Here is a 23076-nt window from a genome sequence, read left to right on the forward strand (position 1 = left end):
TTGCATTACATTGCATTATATATGCAATCTTTTCAAAAAAACATTTTCAAAAAGTTATTAAAATGTCAGACATCTTTGTGACTTTTTTCCTGAGCTGTATATTAAAAGTTGGTTAACTTGCCTTTACAATGTAGATACATAAAGTGGAAAATTTCGAGAGAAAAGAAACAAAACGGAATATGTCAGTAATAGTGTCTGTAAAATATCCCTATATGTCTAATGTAAATGTTAATGTTATGGATTTATATAAATATATTTTCTAAGGAAAATATAAGAAAATGATCTCAAAATGTGAATAATGTTTCTCTTGCAAGAGCAATTTTTTTATTATTCTTTAACTTTCTAGAATCTGTTGCTACTTCTGAAAGATGCTGATGTTTTTAATTGTCTTTATTATTAATGACCCTTATTTCTGTTCCCACTAGCATCAGCACCAGCCAGAAGCATTACTAAACGCAGAATTTCTCCCAGCATCAGTTCCACTTGGGAAAAGAGGAGTGTCATCATGTCTAATATTACAATTGATCCAGATGTCAAACCTGGTGAATATGTCATCAAGAGCCTTTTTGCTGAGTTTGCTGTTCAAGCTGAAAAGAAAATTGAAGTTGTGATGGCTGAACCTTTGGTGAGTTTTCTAAGATGCACTGATCTGTTCATATTTGTTTAAAATTGTTTAACGTGTTATTGATAACATGGAGTGTGTGAAATAGGCTATATTATAAAAGAATGAATGAAGATTCACTGGTCTACAGTAGCACACCAGCTATGCTCCACTTTACCCTCCTTCCCTCTGGTAGCTAGTAGAATTTCTCTATTTCTCTGTACAGTAGGATTATTACGATTTTTAGAATAACAGACTGCTTAGTAAAACGGAATTACAGATCTACAAGACACTGCAAAATAGAACTATATCAAAGTTTTTCTATTACTGATTTTTGTGCTTTTTAAAGAAACATTAAATCATATGCTTCTTTCAAGCTATAAGGAGAAGCAATAATAACAACAAGAGATCATTGGGTCAAGGAAAGAAATGTGACATGATAGAGGCCTTTAATCTAGACGTGGCCAAATGTTATTGCAAGCTAGTAAAAGAGAACTGTTGGGCAGAAACAATTGTATGTATCTTCTTGTTTGGGCTTGAATATGGGCTTCTGTATATAGTTTGGTGGAGCTGCAAAGGCTATGTTGATTTTTCAATTTTTGTGGTTTGTTTTCTCACTTGAGCAATGATTTGTCTAGGCATAGTCTGCAGCAGGAAAGGGAGAATTTTAGCAGCTGGAAGTTATCCCCTTTATAGAAATATTTGGTATCTATTAGAGGTGGGCACAGTATTTGTTTCATCCATTTCATTTGGGTATTCGTTTCGTACTGTCCATTCAGAAGGTACAAAACGAAAGACCTCTTTTTAAATAAAACAAAACGCGAAACGAAAGACAAGGTTGCACAGTCACCATGGCTTTCTTTCATTTTGAGACCATGTGGCTTTCCAGGGGAGTCCTTCCTCATGTGTCAAAGGAGGAGGAGGAGGAGGAGATTTTTGGCCAATCAGAGGCCAAGGTAACAGTGACGTGGCCTGGGTATTTAAGGGGGCAACCGCCCCTAAGGCGCCCATTGCGGTGTGTCCTTTGCTGCTACTGGTGGACTGGCTTACTCTCTCTCCCCTTGCTTGCCTTGCCTTTTGCCTTGCTTTGCTACTTCCTTGCCTTGCTGGTGGGGAAAGATTTGCCTTGCTGGGGAAAGATTTTTTGAAGAGGTGGGGGTGGGTTTGGCTGGGGAGCATGTGTGGGGCTTTGGGGATGGGGGAAAGAAGGGCATTTCTCTCTTGTAGCTAGCTAGCTAGCTTTGCTGTACTTTAATGTTTTAAATTCTTTAAATCTTCTTAATTCTTTCCCTCCCCCTATTGTGTTTTTTTAAAAAAACAAATATTTTTCAAAGTAAAGAAATTGTTGGGCTTCCCTTCTCAGTTCAGAAAACAAACCTGTCTTTCTCTATAACTGGCCCTTGGAAAATATACTTTTATTTTTCCCTATCTCTCTGTATTGCCTCTGGCTTGGGTCTTCCCTCTCCTTTGGGCTGTTATAGAGACCAAATAGAATATAATAAATATTATTTGTTATACAATAAATATATTTTTGAAAGCAAAGACATTTTGGGCTCCTGTAATACCTTATTTAAAAAAAAAACACACAATCTCTCTGTCAAGAGTCAGACGCCAATTAGCGAACAAAAATAGAGTTTATTCAGCAGATAAGCCAAAAAGTAATGTTAACACAGAAAAAAACCCTTGAAACACTTCACTATCAGTGCTTCAAGAGCAGTTCAAACAAAAATATAATTCAGCAACATAAGCAGGTAAAAACAAAGCTAAACAAACTTAGTGCAAACTGCACTTTCTGAGTCCAAGCCCTGCCAGCCGGCTCTGTAGTTTTCAAAGGAACAGTTCCCAAAAGAAAACACCAAATTGGTCAGGAAACAAACAAACAAACTAAGAATGCAGTAGACTGCTTCCACAATGTGGATAAAGCCAAAGGCTCCAAAAGGATGGTGAAAAGACGTCGTCCGGGATTCCAAGGTCAGGTCAGGAGATAACAGCGGTGTCCAAAGAGCAAGCCAGGAGTCAAAAGCCGATAGTAGTCATCAATCACAGGGCGAAGGCAGTAGCAAGGTCAAATTCCGATCCAAGGTCTGAAGAGGGTGCAGTCATCCAAAACAGGTCCACGATAAGACACAGCGAGAGCCAAGCTAGGTGATAACAGCAGATTCAAATCATAGTCCAAGTCCAGTCTTCACAGAGATCCCAATGGCACCTCAGCAACACCTTGCCACACGCAAAGTGCAGTGGCCAAACATTCCCATTTTATTCCCCTTCCTCCTGGGTGACCAAACACTCACACCCAAACACCAGGTGTCCCAAATCTACTCAGAGTCTGAGCTCCACACAGCTAGAGCTCGTGGATCTGGAGTACCTAGCAATTCGTCGGAGTCCCAATCATCCTGCCCACACTTAGCCCCATGAACACTTAAAGAACCATCCTCCCTTCTCCAAGCATCCCAATTGGGATCAGCTCCTGCAGAAACCCCAGGTTCAGAAGTATCCATAGACCCCAAATCCCCAGACATCTCCGGTGGCTGTGCCCATTCAGTGCCCGCCTCCCCAGCCACCACCTGTTCCTCAGCATCCATCTCCCCATCTGAATCTTCCTCAGAAGATCCCCCATATAGCTCTCTAAGTCGCTTCCTGCGCAACTCCTCCAGTGAACCCTCATCACGAGGGTTTTTTCTTCCTCTTCGAATTCCATCCCCATCAACCATAATCCCCGAAGGCGCAGTCACAACACTCTCTCTCATCAAACCTTCAGTCTCTCTCTATAACTGTCCCTTGAGAAAACTACATTTTCCCCTTAGTATTTTTGCATTTCCTTGTTTCCAATCCAACCCCTTTGTGCATCTCCTTCCCCTCTGCTACCATAGAACAGGCAGCAGCCTTTCTCTGGGTTAGGGTTGGTGGGCAAAAGGAGTCCCTCCTGTGTCGCCCTTAAAGGGAATCTGGCCACGCTTGGTCAGACTTCCCAAGTGACATTGCAGTTGGCACACTGAGCGTGGCCCTTGGGGAAACTACATTTCTATTGTCCCTATAGTACCTTTGCATTTTCTTGTTTCCAGTCCAAACCCTTTGTGCATCCTCTTCCCCTCTCTTCTGCCAGAGAACAGACAGTTGCATTGGGTTGGTGGGCAAAAGGTGTCAATATGCCCTCCATGTGTGGTGATTTTCACCCCTATAGCCCTAAAACTGAGGGGAGGGCAAGCCTAGGAAGCCCCCCCCCCCCGCATTGCCGCCAATGGTCCAAAAAGTTTCGTTCTTTCGGGCGCAAGACAAAAATCCCATTTGGATAGGCACCCCATTTTCGGAAGCAGCAAACAAAAACGAAGCGAAGTGAATGAAACAAAACAAAACAGCGTTTATATACAAATGCACAAGACCAGTATCTATATTAAGCAGATAAGAGCAACATGAGGGACCTGTGGTAGGAACAGGAGAAGCTTGCAGATATCCTGATTCCAAGTGATATATGGCCAAATGCAGCTCTAGTTGTGAATGAAACACAGAAATTATCTTCTTGAAGACTAGAATATTAACAACTAGATCCTGATAGTCTATCAGGAAGCTTTGACTTGGTTATGGGAATAAATCTGCAAATTGTGGTTATGGTGGATCATGTGTGAACATGACTTTGTCTAATTTTTAAAAACTGTAAACGTGGCAGCTTTAAGAAGTGTACAAGTTATATAAGAAGACAGAGCATCAATTAACTCTTTAAGTGTTACACTAATCAGCCTGGCATTTATACATAGACAAGCGCCTCTAAATGTTTGTATCATTTATGTTCTATTATAATACATTTCTATAATTGAGAAAACACGGTTTGCATGGTCATGGAATGGGGCGATTAAAATTTAAAAACTCTTTAGGCAGAAAGGTTATCTTATATGTTTATTGACTTAAGGATCGTAAGCTATCCTTGTTCAAAATGCTGTTGTATGGTTTGCTTGTTGAGAACAGTTGGCTTTTGGTCCACTTTTTACTGATAAGCAATCAGGCAAAAAAAAAAATCTAATTCATTTTCTTGGAAAATGGTATAGGTATAATAAACTATATTTGCTCACCTGCTGTGTCTTCTTAGATTGCCTGATTTATTGTTGCCTGAATTCGCATTTTAACAATCTACTTCTTTAGCAGCAGCATAATAAAATATTACAGATCTTATATTGCCTTGCTTTCATATGTCACCTGCATCTGTTCTGGAAAGTAGTTTTCTAACTGACACCTTTTTCTTTGTTTGTTTGCCATAATTTATATTACTTTGAAAAGCAAAGGGCATTATAAACTTTTTGAAACAGAAGACTATTCTTAGGGTTTATAATAGTATATGGCAATAGGTTTGGTAACTAAATATACCCAATATCTATCTATCTGCATGTGTGCCGGTTAACTGAGAGTCTACTCTACTGTAGAACAAATCAGTCTTTCCCTGCCAGGACCACATCAACTGTGGGTTTCTAATTTTGGTTTTTTTTAAAAAAAACCTCCATTCACGAATACCATTGATGTAATTTTATGAAAAAATGGCACTGCAAAACTATCATTTTCAGTATGGTTACCTTAAATCAAGCTTAGGCGAGTGAATTACTAGACATAAACTGAGAGAAAGTGTAAAACTAACTATACCAAAAATCAATGCCCCCTCTCACCCTTACTATTCATACTTGCAATAGAAATCCTAGCAAGAAAACTACGTCAAGATGATGACCTGATTGGTATAAAAGTGAAAAACCAAAAATATAAAATAAAGTTATTTGCAGATGACATTATTTTAATATCAGAAGATCCACAGAAAGAATTTCCCAAAATGATATGCCTGGTCAATCAATTTGGATCAGTTGCGGGTCTTTCAATCAATCTACGCAAAACAAAAATATTAGCGACAAAGTTAAGCAATAAAGAAAAAGAAGAATTAAGTCAAGAAACAGGAATTGAAATAGCTCTCCAAGCAAAATATTTAGGAATAAACATAACAATGAATAACAAAGATCTGTATAAAAATAATTATGAAAAACCTGGAATAAAATAAAAAATGATCTGAAAAAATGGATGAATCTGGATATCTCTCTCCTAGGACGGATAGCTACAATAAAAATGAATATCTTACCTAGACTATGCTTCTTGTTCCAGAGCATTCCAATTGACATCAAGGAAAAAGAATTTACGAATTGGAATGCTGAACTTACGAAATTTATTTGGAGAGGGAAGAAACCGAGAATAAAGATGAAAAATTTACAAGACACTAAACAAAGAGGAGGACTGGCTCTTCCAAATCTAAAATTATACAGGGAAGCAGCTATATTGATTTGGTTAAGAGAATGGATCCATCTTGACAATCAAAGTCTCATAACTCTGGAAGGAGATAGTTTAAAATTTGGCTTACATGCATACTTAATTTATGGGAAAGTGGCAGAAGACTCAAACTTCAATAAACACCCAATTAGGAAAACTCTGATGAATACTTGGAACAAATACAAAAAATTCTTTTACAGAAAATTACCACAATGGACCTCGATCCAAGAAGCTTTCAAACAAAGTGGAAATTCAAAGGGCAGTAAAAGATGGTCAACATATGCGGAAATACTCAAGAAAACACAAGATAACCTCCAACTGAAATCATTGATAGAAATAAACCAACAGGGCTATAGCATGAACTGGTTTGAATATGCATAAATACACCAACAATATCAAAAAGATGTGCATACAGGATTTGAAGAAGAAAAGACAGACCTTGATAAGATACTTCAATCAAGAAATAAACAACTATCTAAGCTTTACAGTCTCCTGTTAAAATTACACACAGAAGATGAATATATCAAGGAGTGTATGGTAAAATGGGCTAAAAACATTGGTCGCTCAATTAGCATAGATGAATGGGAATACCTCTGGAAAGTAAAAATAAAAATTTTCAGAAGCTATTCCCTTCTAGAAAATTTCTACAAAATGTTTTATCAAGCTTATATGACACCTGTTAAATTAGCCAAAATACAGCCACAATTAAAAAACACTTGCTGGAAATGTAAACAAGCAACAGGATCATTTTTCCACATGTGGTGGACTTGTAAGAAGGCAAAAAACTTTTGGATTAAGATTCATAAAACCACTGAAAAAATACTAAAGTTAAAAATACCCATGCACCCAGAAATATTCCTACTAGGAATAACAGACACATCACTGCTGAAGCCACATGATAAACTCTTCACTTTGATGACAATGGCTGCGAGAATAGTTTATGCACGAGCCTGGAAATTGGAGGAAACACCAGAAATGGAGGAATGGATCGTGAAAGTGACGGAGGTGGCTGAGATGGACATTCTGACAGGGTATCTCCAGTCAAAAGACCCTTCTGAGTTTAGGAAAGTCTGGGATCCCTTCGAAAGGTTTTTAGAAGGAAAGACCATTTCAACGTGGGGGTTTCAAATTTGACTATTATAAATTTTAATTTTCACCACTCGTTTAACTTCCTTCTGTTAAAAAAAAAAAAGGTCATGATGAAGAAGAAAAAAAGAACTACAGTTCACAATTGCTGGTGGCTTGTGAACAGGTTGTGAAACAGTGAGCTTTTTGCTTTTGCTTTTTGGTGTATTTCTTTGCCAAGTACTTTGCATTTTTATATCGCCATTTGTTCAGATTTTTTTTTCTTTTTTATATAAATATGGACATTTTAGCTTTGTTTTTGGTTTTTGGTTTTCTCTCTCTCCCTTTTTGATCCTTTTTAAATCTCAGTTTTCCCACTTTCTATACAATCAAATGTTCTCACTCTTTCAATGTTAATTTACTCTATCTTATAAGGTAAAACTTCAATATATATATATATATATATATATATATATATATATATATATATATATATATATATATATAAAAGAAAAAAAAAAGAAAAAAAGCAGAAAACGTTACAAGTACTGACAAACTGCATGTCTCCAGCTCTCAGTCACCGCCACCGTCCCAGATCCTTCACAAGAAACCTGGGGATACTAAGCCAATGGCAGCAACGAAGAGCAGCAGCAACAGCATGGAAAGAAGCCATGTACATCAGCCATGTTGAGCCAGCAGTAGGAGGCAGTAGCATGAAAGCTGGGGGATCGCTAAAGCTTTCTGGGAACTGACAGGGACAACTGGCTTCCCTCCCACTCTCAGAGTCACTGCTTCTGATCCTCTTTTTTTAAAACAAACAAACACTGAATCTAGAACATCTGCAATTCTAAGATGCACTTTTTTAGCCTCAATTTTTTTTGGAGGGAAAGTGCATATGAGAATTGGTGGAATACGGTACATCACAGTAATCAACACTGTAAGAAACAAAGATTCTTACCAGGAAACTTGACAGAGATTATTGTTGAAGAAGCAATTTTTATTAAGCATTCTTGCAAGAGAAGATATTATACTGGATATTACAAGAACTTGTACTGGTTGAGTATCTCTTATCCAAACCACATAGGAACGTGTTGTTTGTCAACATCGTCTTTTGTTTATTAACCTTAAATCCAGACAACTCCCAGTATTCTCTTCACTTCTTCAACAGTGGGTCTATGCGTTCCCAAGCATTTCCCAAAATAATCACTGAGCAAATGCCCTTAAACTGAAGTATTTCTTTCAAAACTTTATATATTGCCTCATCCTATAATTCTATTCAAAGCTTCAAAAGTAACAATAAGGAGATGAGACAATGGGCTGCCTTGTCTTGTTCTAGTTATATTACACATGATTTGTGAACTCAACATTGACCACTATTTGTGTGTTCTGTGAACTATAAATCACTTCTACTCCTTTGATAGAATTATCACCAAAACTCATATCTTTCTGACTAAGAAGGTGCTGGGGTGGTGCAATGGATTAAACCCTTGTGCCGGCTGGACTGCTGACCTGAAGGTTGCCAGTTCGAATCCGCAAAACAGGGTGAGCTCGCGTCTGTCAGTTCTAGCTTGCGGGGACATGAGAGAAGCCTCCCAGTAAGATGGTAACACATCTGGGCAACATTTCTGTAGACGGCCAATTCTCTCACACTCTCACACAATAAAAAAATTAAAGCTCTTTCTGCATCCAAAAAATCATTGTTGCTTGCTTCTCATTATATCATTTTAAATATTTCAAAAAAATAAAATAAAATACTTCTCATATTATCTTGCCAATATCTTTTAGTAAAAATTCACAGTGACCTTCAAGAATGAACTCCTGCAGAATTGTTTCCAATCTTTCAGTTAAAATGGTAAGGATATCATAGTCATTATTCAACAACAAAAATCACCTACAGATTTTGTTAAATCCCAAAGCTCTTTTGAGATTAATACAATAGATGCCTCTCCATGTTTCAGAAACCATCAGTTCACCATTGAACATAATGGGACTTGAGCATCCATGGATTTTTGTATTTACAGGTGTCCTGGAACAAAACCCCAGCAAATACCAAGGACCCACTGTGTTTTTAATATTATTTTTTCCTTTCCTTTTTTCAAAGTTTATGAAAAACATTTCCCAGGTTTGTTTGCAAATTCAACATTATTTTGCTTTAACTCGTGTCTTTCTTTTTCATTCACTGGGAGAATAATATTTTGTCAGAAATAAACAGAATTTCAAGGAGTTTGAAAATCAACCAGTATATAAATGTATTAATATGCTGATACTAGGTCTTTTGAATTTTTTTATTTACAAACTGCACAATTAGTCAAGTCTGGATTCTTCTGCTTTGAGATTCCTATAATTCCTTCAACTTGTTCCTTATTGTTGTTGCATTGCATAAATTCCATATGTGATAAATTAAACAGGTATCTACTGCTAGGTAAAAAAAAAAAATCAATGCAGACAATGTTGGACAAATGCAGATAGCATTCCCCCCCCCTTAAATGTAATAATTTGTGAAGTTTTAAGAGAGAAATTAGATGTGCTCATGACTAACACATACATAGGGAGAGGTTAAGTTGGTGTTAACATTTTTGAGCTCCCTTTTATCTCCATCTACTATTTTTGACCTTGGACAAGTCACATTTTCTCAACCTTAACTGTGAAGGCAAAGGCAAACCCCTTATGAATTAATCTTGCATCCTAGGGTTTCCTTGTATCACCCTAAATCAGAAATAACGTGAAGAGGCCCCACAGCATTTGGCCTGTATCTCTGCCATGAATATCTTACTGGAATAATGCAGTTTCTGGTTGATTTACACTTACTATTAAAATAGGCATAATAATATACCCCATATTATATCATATCATACCATAAATCCTTTATTGATTGAATATTAATATTGAAATACAGTAATTAAAAGCAAATAAAGACAAACTTAACTTAATGTAACATGGTTTTACTATATTATACTTGTATTTGAATTTTCTTTAAGTTAGTATTTCTTAGATTTTTGTGTGCCAGTTGCTTGAGAATTCTAGTTGCCTGACATTTGGTTAATAGAGAGTCTACTGTATATAAATTCTCTGAATTTTGTATGGTTTTTGGATGGGGTGGTATTTTGTTTTTTGCTCTATAAACTGGTATAAATGCTTCCTGTTTTCTACGATTCATTACTGTTTATTTTCTATGTACGGAGACAAACATAACAGTTTCAGTGTAGTGATGTTCATCATACTCATTTAATCTGCTCATCCATAATCCAAGCCTATTTAGTTTTCTGCAGACTGCCTTTTTCACAGATACTCATTTTAAGCATTTGAGAAAAGAAATGATATAAAGCAGCCACCTAGAGGAAGAAGTGCTGTAGGGCAAAAGAAAGCACAATCAAGTACTCAATTTCTTCCTAATCTTGTTGAATTGCTACAGAAATAAAACCACTTGTATGACCGATTGCATACCAACTACTACTACTACTAATAATAAGAAAACTTTATTTATATACCGCCCTATCTCCCGGATGGGACTCAAGGCGGTTTACAGTCATAAAAGCAAACACAAACATTACATAACAACATAATACACATTATTAAACAAAGTAAAACAATACAATTATAATTACAATTTCTGCTATCTTTTCATACTGCTTTGCTTCAAAATGCACATCAATACCAGGAAGATCAGATGAATTAAGTTTCGAGAAAAACTATGGATGTTGGATAAAGGGACAGGACATTAAATGTTGTAATTTTTGTTTTTGGAAAACTCTGGAATGTGGATCAGGATCTCTGTAAAAACTGTCCCCACCCCATGAAATCAAACCCAGGGAACAAAGGCACATGGTTACAAAAAAAAATGTTAAAAGTGTGAACATACATATAAGCGTGCATGTACACTGTAGATTAAGGGTGTCCATTTTAAATCTACTTTGGTGCACAAGTCAGAGCTGATCATAAAAACTAGCGGGGCATCTAGTATTTAAATGACTCTGTGGTTGGAAACAATATATCCACTCTAAGCCCCCAAACACAGATGGATGATTAGACTTACAATAAGTGAACAATGCCATCTTTTTAGTCCTACAATGTCAGTACATTCCTTTATCCATTATAAAGTATTGCAGTTTGGGAGTCAGTCTGAGTCTGAGAAAGTAGTCAACACAAACCACCAGCATATTACTCCATTAACACTGCACATCAGAGGAGTGGCATCAAATTTGGAATCTGGCCCCAAACCAAACACTTTAACTTTCATCAGTGGGAGTTCCATTTGAACCCCCACCTATGCTTTCTTCCTTTGCAACAATCAAGCACTTAATTGCTTTTAGAGGTCTCGCTGTTAATTTACAGATAGTTGTGTTTTTGTTTTGGAGATGGTTGAAAACCTTAGTGCTGTGTTAATTAGTCTTGGAAGGTAGTGTCCTTGAACTTCCTATGTCTGACCCAACAGTCTCATATAACGTTTCCTCAGACATTGTTCCTGATGTTCACATGCATATCATGTTTCCACTGGCCTTGGTAGATGCCTATGTCACCATGGCTAGTTTACACTTTGGCTATAGGGCTGTTGAGTTAGCTCTGCCAGGTTTGTGAATGACAAGTTAATGCTGAAATGCTAAGGCCACCACTGAGAGGCTCTTAAGGAATCTGGAGGCCGATAACTACAGCACTTGTAGCTACAGATACATGTGTTTATTAAACATTAATTGCAGCAGACATGATACTATGTGTTTTTTTTTCTCAGCATACAGCGGATTAATGTAATGCTTTAGCATGAGTATTTAGAGCGCTTCTAGGCGCAGAGAGCATTGGTACCAAGGTCTTGTCTTAATATTTGTTAGTAATGTTAGCCTCCCACTGAACAGAGTAGAATTTTGCAAACCTTTTATGGCATGCAGACTGCAGGCAGGTTTCCATAACATGGTTCAACAGAAAAGTTAGAAAAAGTTAGAAAAAGAGGGTGCTTGATTGACATACACAGTACAGTGGAACCTTGACTTAAGAGCATCCCAACTTAATATCACTTTGAGTTAAGAGCCATCGCTCAGCCTTGGATTTGCTTTGACATAACAGCAGTTTGAGTTAGGAGCTTGCACCAGAGGGAGCACCAGTGCCAGAGGGAGTGCCAGAGGGCGTGCCAGTGCGGGAGTACAGGGCTTTAGAGCTTCAAGGGAGCATCCTCCGTGGCTCGTGCTTTGTGCTCTTGTCTGTTTTGGGAGATTGCCACCTGCTTTGCTCTTGTCGGCTTTGAGGAACTTTGGGTTAGTTGATTTTGTGTAGTTTTTAATCCTGATATGTTTGACTTTATGACGAGAGAAAAGGAAAGAGCAAGGGAGAGAGGGAGGCTGGAATGAGTACAATATGAAGAAAATGTTCTGCCTCTTCTCTTTGTGCTTCTACCATTGTGCCACAACCTTGTGTTTCTACCATTTTAAAGTTGATCTTCCTTTTTTATTCCATTTGAATGTGCATTTATACATTATTTGCTATTTATATAGTACATTTTCTTATTTAAAAACACATAACAAAAAATAGGAGGGGACAGAATGGATTAATAGCATTTTAATGCATTTCAATGGGAACATCTACCTTGAGATAAGAGTGGTTTGAGTGAAAAACTCAGTCATTGAACAAATTAAACTCTTAACTCAAGGTGTTGCTGTAGTTATTTGCGTAAGGTTTTCTCCTCTCTCTGCAAAAGATTGCTCCTGAGTGGTAACATTTCTCAGTTGACTGACCCCCTTCAAATTTGGAGAAAAGAACAAATAAACTTTACTAGTGAAGTTGTGCCTACATAGAGACATCATTCAGAACATTGTTGAAATGAATGTTAGTATAGGAATCCTTCTGTACAATACATGTTATAACCCTTGGTTTTGAAATCCACCATGAAGCATAGGGACATGAACATGGTGAGATGGGATGTTCAAGCATAGCTGACTACTCAAAAACCACAATTTAGAGGTAAACAACCTGATCTTTTTTGTGGTCTCTGTGCCTCACACAAATGGGGGAATGAAAAGCTTACAGAAGGACAGTGAGGTCACTATAGAATCAATGATGTCAGCATCAGATTTGAGTGAGGCACTAGTACTAGAGAATGAGAAGAACCCAGTACCAAAGCTTCTTTAGCCCTTTGATGCTCCAACGTACTCCAATGAGGGAGTGGTTAAAAAAGGCTGATTTTACTACTTTTTTTGCTTAACTGATGGGCTTTTTCTAAACAGTTATGTCTTGAGCCTGGAAGCTCAGTTCTTTAGTGCCTAGGTGGTGAACCCTCAGCAAATGGAGCACATTTGAACATAAGGAAAAGAAACTTTGTGCCCACAAGTGGCAGGTAGTTTAAACAGAGAAGAGGAAGCCATAAAGAGGGAGGGGAAAGATGAAAGAAACTCGAAGTTGACAGCTTTTTTGTAAATAGAAGAGATGAAGAAGCATAAAGGTAAAGAAAGTAGTTATAAAGAAGCTACTCAACACAAAAATCCTGAAGCAAGCATGTCTTTCGGTGGATGGGGAAACTGAGGGAGGCTTGATGGGGTAGGTCATGTACAGTACATAGGGAGAGTTCCTCTGAGCTTTAGAATGAGATCTCTACAAAATACAGAACCCATTTGCATGAAAGCATGGATGACCACTGAACAATCACAGTTAGATGTGAGCAATGTGCTTTTATTGCTCCCTCAGCTGTTGGAGTAGAGTGATTGCATATTAGCCACTAATGTGTAGATTTAACTGTATGCATAGTTTTGGTTGGGTCATTTGGCTGCCCTGATCATATATGCATTCTTATCTTCGCATCTGAGGGTAAATTTCATTTTTAACTGAGAGGCTTCTCATTGCTACATAGAATATTTATTTTCTTTAATTTTGATATTCAGTTCTTATAAAAGCAATCTTAACGTTTTAGGAGACTTTCTATTCAGTCTTGTCTATGTACAATTGGCATCTTGTCGTTTTAGACTGCAATAAACTATTATTTAGATCAGGGGTCCCCAAACTAAGGTCCGGGGGCCGGATGCGGCCCTCCGGGGTCATTTACCTGGCCCCCGCCCTCAGTTTTATAATATAATATATTGTATATACATATAATATTGATAATAATATTATAATAATGTAATACAATATAACATTAATAATAATACCATATGATAATATTAATTATATATTCTATATTACATATAATATAATATATGTATATATTATATTATATAATTACATATGATATAATATACATATAATACAGTATAGTTCAATATAGTGATATACAATGCTAATATTGTGCTATGCTAATAATATAATATATTGTATGTACATATAATAATAATAATAATAATAATAATAATAATAATAATAATAATAATAATAATAACTTTATTTTTATATCCCACCCCATCTCCCCGGAGGGACCCGGAGCAGCTTACAATGGGCCATGCCCGACAACAATACAATAACAGCAATAAAACAATAAAACAAGATCGGCAATAAAACAATGTTGCATCAATAAAAACATAACATCAGTAAACAGTTATAAAAGTTATATAATTTGTAAGCCACTCTGAGTCCCCTTTGGGGTGAGAAGGGTGTGATACAAATGTAGTAAATAAATGCAGTAAATAAATAAATAATAAATAAATACATTTTAGACTTAGGCTTGCCCAAAGTCTGAAATGACTTGAAGGTACACAACAACAACAACAACAACAACAACAACCCTAATTAACTTGACTATCTCATTGGCCAGAAGCAGAAACACACTTCCCATTGAAATCCTGATAAATGTATGTTGGTTAAAATTGTTTTTATTTTTAAATATTGTATTGTTTTTTCATTGTTCTTGTTGTTGTTGTTGTTTTTGCACTACAAATAAGACATGTACAGTGTGCATTGGAATTTGTTTGTATTTTTTTTTCAAATGATAATCCGACCCCTCAACAGTCCGAAGGATTGTAGACCGGCTTGTAGATCGGCTTAAAAGGTTTGAGGACCCCTGATTTAGATTGTTAAATTAACATTGGTTGAACTTGAAGGGGATTACATCAGACGTAATGTGTAGGATTACATTTTTCTTCTACGTTTTGGATATGTCCTTTTTTGTGTTTTATTTAAATCTCTTGAATTGAGATACTGAAAATTGTCTTTTTGTCATTGCTGCAATATTTTATGTAAAATCTTCAGCTTTTACCACCCAGAGTTTTCACTCATTGGCTGTACTGCTTGGGTTATGTGTTTTATGATTATTCGTTTTAAGTATTCTTGGATATGTGTATAATGTTTTAATTGTTGTATGTTTTAAATTTACTGTATATTTCCTGGTATGCTGGAAACTGCTCTGAGTTGAGGAGATAGGGTGGTATATAAATAAATTATTTATTTATTTATTTATTTATTTATTTCTCTTTCACGGCTCCATCCTTTGGCAAAGACTGAGCTCCATGATAGCAATAGGGACCATGTGCACTCACTATTGGAATTGTCAATAAAGTAGCATTATAAAAGTACTACTGAATATTAGCAAATGCATGAACAGAATGCCAGCAACAAAACCACTCATGAAAAGCAAAAATTATTTTGTGCAACAGCTGGAAGGGATAATTTGTATTGAACTCTATCCCCATTTGCATTTACTTTGTGTTACTAAACCAATAATATGAAGGAAGATCACACCGAAAAAATACAGAAAAATACTTGTTTTCAAGATACTTGAAGCACATGTTTTGATTTGGAGTCATGGATTTGGTGACAGTATCATGCTCAAAATGGGCAGGCTCTTGTTCTTCCAGAACTAGCTCTGGAATGGCTATTTGGTGCTCTGATGAGGATAAGTGCAAATAATTATATCCTTCCTGTAGCAAAAATCAAATTAAAATGACATCTAATGCAAGATGGAATAAATGCAAGCTAATTTCAATTATTTAAATATAATTGGTAGTAAGAAAATATGACGCTGGCAGTTTAGTTGGTAACATGAATGGTTGGTATTCAAAACTTATTTCTGATTCTTAGTGGTGACACTATAATATCTATGGTCTTTAGAGAGATGGTGTTTGTAGTGCTTTTCGAAAAAGGCAAAACTAGTCTTCAAAAGTATAACAGGTGCTGTTGGCTTAGAAATGTGGCATTGGGTGATATTGGGAGGGTGTCTTGATCTTTGAAAACAAACTTTGAAAGAGGAGAGGTAGGGTTTAGGTGGAAACTTAATGTTTATTTGTTCTTAAATGTTTATATACTTCAGTTAAAATCATCATGCTTACTGCTTTTTCTTGCATTTTTATTTATTTCATCATTATAACTTTTTCTCCAATTGTAAAAGAAGACTGAAAGATTCAAAAATGTTAGTTTAAAAATTAGTAGAATTACTCAGTATGTAAACATATAGGCCTTATTTTGAGTTGCTTCTATCAGTCAAATCAAGAGGGAGAGCAATCACATACACACTGCAGCCTCCTGCTTGCCTTGAAATCCTACTTTGAAGATCCAGAACAAGTTGGGGGTAGCCAAAGGGACAGATGCAGGGGAAGAAGGAAGGGGGAAACAGCTACTTAGTGCAATGTGGAATGTAAACTTTGATTCTCTTACATTCATTTCAAGCTGTTCATTTAGCTTACTTTTTTTACTTGTTGAAAATACATAAACTGATCTAGGATGACAACAAGAATTGACCCCATTTATTTCATGTTTAGGATATGATTGCTTGATCTACTGTCAGATGTGATCTGAAACTATACTTTTATTATTCTGATTCTAGGAAAAACTCTTGTCAAGATCTCTTCAGAGAGGTGAAGATCTTCAGTTTGACCAGGTTGGACAACTTTGATTTAAAATATTTTATGAAAATTGAATTTTTTGTCCATAATTTGTTTGATAGTTCAATAATTTAAAACCCTAAATTATTCAAGATTTATGGAAGAATGATGTACAAATGTGTGACAAAAGAGGCTGGGGTAATTTTGTCAAAATATAAATAGAAAGTTGAGGAGATTTATACATTTGAGTTCATTATCTCTAAAGTTTGAGGGGTGACAGGAGAAGCCTTTGAAGCAAAAATATTTCCTATGGAGTGTAACTTTGTAAGGATTCTTTTGCCTTATGATGGCCATAATTTCTGCAAGTGTGGCTGCATAATTAGTAAGATCCATTTTTCTTTGCTGTGAGGTAAAGGTTTCCCTTGACATTAAATCTAGTTGTGTCCAACTTTGGGGGTTGATGCTCATCTCCATTTCTAAGCCCAAGAGCCTCCAAGGTCTTGTGGCCAGCATGACTGCATGGAGCGCCGTTACCTTCCCGCTGGAGTGGTACCTATTGATCTACTCATATTCGGATGTTTTCGAACTGCTAGATTAGCAAAAGCTGGGACTAACAGCGGGAGCTCACTTCACTTCCCGGATTCAAACCGTCAACCTTTCGGTCAGCAAGTTCAGCAGCTCAGCGGTTTAATCTGATGCACCACCGGGGGCTCCTTTTTTTGCTGTATTACATTTGAAATATAGTATAATCCCTTTATCTGCTGAGGATACGTTGCCAGACTTTGTATAGAAATGCAGATCTGCAGATAATAGAGCACCGTAGATTTAGAATACTATAGATTTGTACTGGAGGACCTAGAAAAGGTTTTGTGAGAACATATTTTGTCAGATGTGGATAAATTAATCTGGATATCTGGGCCACACCATATTCAGAGGACTGTCATTCAGTTAGAAATATTTGTCATAGTTGAATCATTTTTTAATCAAGCAAAAGCTTGATGAAAACATTTTTTTTAATCTACTAACAAGCAATTATTCTAAAAAAAACAGGAATACTATACAGTATTACAGTATTAAGCACAGGAAAAATTTTGAAATCCAAGGCTAAATTACCAATTGGGTTATTTAGCTATATAAGAAGCTTGTCAGGAGAAACCAAGGAAGTTGACTGTTTTCGATAGTGTCCCGATTACTCAAGATATCATTTGCTTAGTAGCATGACAAAACTTTTGCACCAAACCCATACACTTATTATTTTAGCTCATATGTGGTAGCTGAGATTCTTGCACAGTGCAACTGGCTATTTGTTGATTACTCATTTGTCTTAAATGTACAGAGGTTTGCATGCATCATCTGTTATTAAAAGGAGGAAACATTCCATGAAACACCTAAACCATTTCTTTTTTACAGTTGATAAGCTCTATGAGCTCTGTAGCAGAGCACTGTCTCCCCTCCTTACTACGCACCTTGTTTGATTGGTACAAGCGCCAAAATGGAACTGAAGATGAATCATATGAGTACAGGCCTCGGTCTAGCACAAAATCTAAGGGGTGAGTTCATATCAGTTGTTGCCACCTTTAGTGATCTTAAATCTATTGATAGAATGATTTAACATAAATTACACATCTCTCACTAAGCTGTGTTTGTCAGCCAAATTCAAATCCAACCTGAATGCTGATATAAATAAATGCTTGCAATCTAATAGAAATAGGACTAATGGGATATTAAATAAGATTGAAGTAAAAGAGATGGCATGAAAAACCAGATCTAGCACAAGTCCAAAAGAAAGTTTTATCATGTTTTGAATACAAAGCAGCCTAAACAGTTGCTAGCAAATTTACAGACAGAAATCTAAGGCAGTTGAAATGCAGAGACTAAGGGGCAACATTACAGCATCCTGATATGGGTTCAAAATATATTCTTAAATGTATAAGAGTTCCTTCTTAGTCAGTTTTGAAATCTCTTTTTTCTACTGTGATATGTTAAAAGTTGTATAATGTTTTGTGTTTTGAGGAAATGGAAAACTTTAAAAATCATGTTCAATATTATTGACTATTCAAAAAAAGAAAAATGTGAATAATATATATGAATTTTTGTTTAAGGCAGAGTCTTGTAATGTCAAGTAACTTAATATTTGTTTTTGTTTCAGGGATGAGCAGCAACGTGAGAGAGATTATCTACTTGAAAGGAGGGATTTAGCTGTAGATTTTATTTTTTGTTTAGTTTTAGTAGAAGTTCTAAAACAGGTAAGCTCTGCAAGCAAAGTGATCTGTCTAATAATATTGTATTAATTGCTTAAACACCTGGGTATTTGTGCTGTCTGCTTAAATCTTATGTTCGGAACCGAGACCAGCTTAAACAGAGGACATATCCTTTCAGCTGCTCAAAACATTCTTTGCTTCCTGCATATTTTTTTCTTACACAGAGCAGTTTAATACCTTGATCCACTAACGTAAAACTCATATTTCATTGAAAACAGATATATAGCTGGTAGGAAGCAAATTTACTTATTCAAATACCCACTCTTTCAATAAATGTATGCCATTATTTCTATAGTAGAAATATACAGAGAAAGTGCTGTTTTGATACAATATCTGAGCCGTAAGAACACATACTCTGTGCAGATCTACAAAGTAACTTCCTAAGAATTTGTTTTGGTAACTTGTTATTTGACCAATCTATGACTTCTTCTTTAAAAAGTAATATTCCATGTTCTGCTTCTACGTTACAGATACCTGTTCATCCAGTGCCTGACCCTTTAGTTCATGATGTTCTAAATTTGGCTTTTAAGCACTTTAAGCACAAAGAAGGGTAAGCCTATTTTTCAAATGGCAAATCTTCTAAAGTTCAGATGTAAAGAAATCTCCCTTGTGCATTATGTACATTTTTCATTACAGGTATTCAGGAACCAACACTGGGAATGTGCATATTATTGCAGATTTATATGCAGAAGTGATAGGAGTTCTTGCGCAATCAAAGTAAGTGCATTATTAAATGATAGTTTCCAATCTAAATCTGTCGCCTTTGACATATTTTTATGTTTAAATTTTCATGAATACAAATTCATGCAATTCATATAGATCATTGCCAGTCTGGTAGTTCAGTTGTGATAGAAACATCACTGCTGCTCATTTCATTGTGTATTCTTTTTGAAAGTACATTTTCTGTACTGTTTTCAACAGAGAAAACTGGCTCTAGATGAATTTACCTTACTAAAAGTAGAACTGAATTCCCAATATTATGGATATTAGTGCAGAAATTGCATGTACACCAATTGAACCCATTGCAGTATTCTGCATGGACTTGGACGCCCCTTTTTAAAAATAGGGAACATCATATAATTTTTTTAAACAAGGAAAAAGTCTTTGTTATAATTCTTGTTATAATTCTAACAGCATTGATCTTTCCCTCTCCATTATTTAGGTTTCAAGCTGTTCGAAAGAAATTTGTCACAGAATTAAAAGAACTGCGACAAAAGGAACAAAGCCCTCATGTGGTACAATGTATCATCAGCTTAATTATGGGGATGAAGTTTTTCAGAGTAAAAATGTACCCCGTAGAAGATTTTGAAGCATCATTTCAGTTTATGCAGGTAAACTTGAGAGCCATTTGCACCCATGATATCTTACACAACAGAAAACCCCAGGTCCCTGTTCTTTCCTTGAAAGACATGAAGTCTAAATGTAGTTAGAAACACAGGAAACAGTGGAAAGCTAAATTAGTGGAGGCAGGAGTAAACAAGAACATATACAATTTGCTTCTTTGTAGCCTTATAGACCTAGATGAAATAGGATGTGAGAAATAAGTAATTGAACCAATATTTATACAGAAAATAATTGTGGGGAAATTTGACTTACCAGTAATTGTCCCAGTTTTTTTTTAAACTGACAATTTTGCACATATTCAAAAGCTGATGTGAGTGATGACACTTGTTTGAGGCATCAGAAACCACACCTGAAATATTATTAGAATTTGCATTATATGAATAGAGAAAGTCGCTTCTTACTAATTTATGAAAATTGCAGACTAAATATAGCACTTTCTCAAGGTCATTTCAGTTCTATTTCTTTCAGTTCTATTTCTGCTGTTGGCTACTTTAGTTACCTTAGTTACAAGCTTAGGCATTCTTATTACTCTTGTAGCTGAACAAGATGCTGTTTACCAACAACAAAACCCTATTGATTTCTTTCTTATAGGAATGTGCACAGTACTTTTTGGAAGTAAAGGATAAAGACATAAAGCACTCACTTGCTGGGTTGTTTGTAGAAATTCTCATCCCTGTTGCTGCTGTAAGTTAATTTTCTACGTAAGTTCTGGTTGCTGGGTAGAGAGCAAGTAAAAGAGTTTAACCACATTCCCCTCCAGAATGTGGCTTTCAGAAAACAGAAAACATTTCCATTCATAGTTGGTAATTTTGGAGGCTGCGTTTAGTTTGTTGTGTCATTGCTAACAAGGATATATATAATGTAATGATAGCAAAAGATTAGTATTACTATTGTTAATTTTACTTCTCTGAATTTATAGGTTGTATTTATAAACTGAGGTAAACCAGAACATTGCTGCCTTTTCAACTATAATAAAAGATAGCTTCATCACTCCCCCTTTGATAATCCATAATAAAACAAATCTAATTTGTTTTGTAATCTAGTGTTTTCTTTAAAAACACTCCCTCCCCCCCCCGCTCTCTCTCTCTCTCTCTCTCTCTCTCTCTCTCTCTCTCTCTCTCTCTCTCTCTCTCTCTCTATATATATATATATATATATATATATATATATATATATATATTCTATGTTATATTCTTCCATAGAGTATATTTGTTAATTTAGGTTCTTCAGAAATTATCTTTCCTGCTGTTTGCCAACATTGATACATTCTACTTGATAACTAGGTTTAAAAATAAGATGGTTATTTAATTTAAGTAGCTTTATCTAGTTTCAACTTTATGTTTTGTTCAATGACCTTTTCCGAAATTACTTCATGGAGGCAAAGTTTAGCTCAGTAAGAGTCTTGTGCATGCATGGAGCCATTGTCATAGAAAGAGAGGAGTATCTAGTCCAAGCTATGATGTATGTTACATGATATTAATTCAAAGAGAAAAAAAACACCTCACATCACTGAGAGGTAGCAGGGAAAGTACTACTTAGATAAAGTCTTCTTCTTCTCACTCAGTCCCCATAGGAGCTGTGATGGCACAATGGATTAAACCCTTGTGCCAGCTGAACTGCTGACCTAAAGGTTGGGTTGCTGACCTGAAGGTTGCCGGTTTGAATCCCGTGAGATGGGGTGAGCTCCCATCTGTCAGCTCTAGCTTGCAGGGACATGAGAGAAGCCTCCCAGCCAACACATCCAGGTGTCCCCTGGACAATGTCTCTTTAGATGGCCAATTCTCTCAAAACAGAAGCAACTTGCAGTATGTTCTCAAGTCGCTTATGACACGATAAAAAAAAAAAACCTCACACCCCATTAGCAGGTGGTATTATGTCCATGCCATGTGAACCCAAAATTCTTACCAGGATCACCTTTCTTGTATAATAGCAGGTTTCAGTGTTACCTTACTTTTAAGGCTAAATAACAGTATTTTTGTTATTAACTGATTAAATATTGCAGCAGTATGACTGATTACACTGTGTAACACGATTTTTGTTCCTGGGTTGTAAAAATCATTTCCTAATTGGTTCTATCATTTAAAAAAAACATGGAAAGGGTTTATTAAACTCAGAAACTTTCCTTTTGCATGACATCCTGCATTTAATCATTTTGCTATAGATTTTCAATTAATATCTCATAGAGGCCCAACCAATTTAACATAGTTTGTGGCAGCCACAAAAACGAAGTTTCTAGAGTATAACAACAAATTTTGTTATATAGTGTTATATATTAACCTCATTTTAGTAGGAAGAGCTAATATCTGAGATGTTGTGTAATGCTTGGTTATACATCATTTTTCATTCCTGCGTGTCTTTGTCCAGCTCTCACCTTTCAAGAGATTCATCTGTGTGTTTATTTATTTTGATAATAGGCTGTTAAAAATGAAGTGAATGTGCCATGCCTGAAAAACTTTGTGGAGATGCTTTACCAAACTACCTTTGAGCTGAGCTCAAGAAAGAAGCACTCTCTGGTATTTTAATTTATTTTAATTTTTTAAAATATGTGTCCAGGATAGATTTGTGTATGCAATTCAGCATTGTAATTGCCAGGGAAAGCAGATACCATGGATAGTCACCTACTGAAATCTGTTTGAATTACAGGTAGTCCCCGAGTTACAAACATCTAACTTACAAAAGACTCATAGTTAAGAACAGGAGTGAAACAACAGGAAGTGGGAGAAATTACCCCTAGGAAGGGAAATCCTTGTTTCCACAATAAGCCATTTTTTTATTAATTTGCTAAATT

At 36.0% G+C, this 23076-nt stretch overlaps 1 protein-coding gene across 10 annotated transcripts in view; it reads left to right on the plus strand.

Moving 5' to 3' along the window:
- The window catches only part of fryl (FRY like transcription coactivator), a 174911-nt gene that overhangs the window by 63954 nt on the left and 87881 nt on the right, over positions 1–23076 (plus strand). For all 10 annotated transcript variants that reach the window (XM_062981612.1, XM_062981611.1, XM_062981613.1 and 7 more), the window contains 9 exons: positions 426–625; positions 16686–16739; positions 18094–18233; positions 18833–18929; positions 19415–19494; positions 19581–19661; positions 20107–20275; positions 20880–20972; positions 22703–22801. In XM_062981612.1, coding sequence (XP_062837682.1) covers positions 506–625; positions 16686–16739; positions 18094–18233; positions 18833–18929; positions 19415–19494; positions 19581–19661; positions 20107–20275; positions 20880–20972; positions 22703–22801 — 933 coding nt within the window. In that variant the 5' untranslated portion in view covers positions 426–505. The remainder of the gene's footprint in view (positions 1–425; positions 626–16685; positions 16740–18093; positions 18234–18832; positions 18930–19414; positions 19495–19580; positions 19662–20106; positions 20276–20879; positions 20973–22702; positions 22802–23076) is intronic.

Source organism: Anolis carolinensis, chromosome 5 (genome assembly GCF_035594765.1).
Source record: "Anolis carolinensis isolate JA03-04 chromosome 5, rAnoCar3.1.pri, whole genome shotgun sequence".
Taxonomy (NCBI): domain Eukaryota; kingdom Metazoa; phylum Chordata; class Lepidosauria; order Squamata; family Dactyloidae; genus Anolis; species Anolis carolinensis.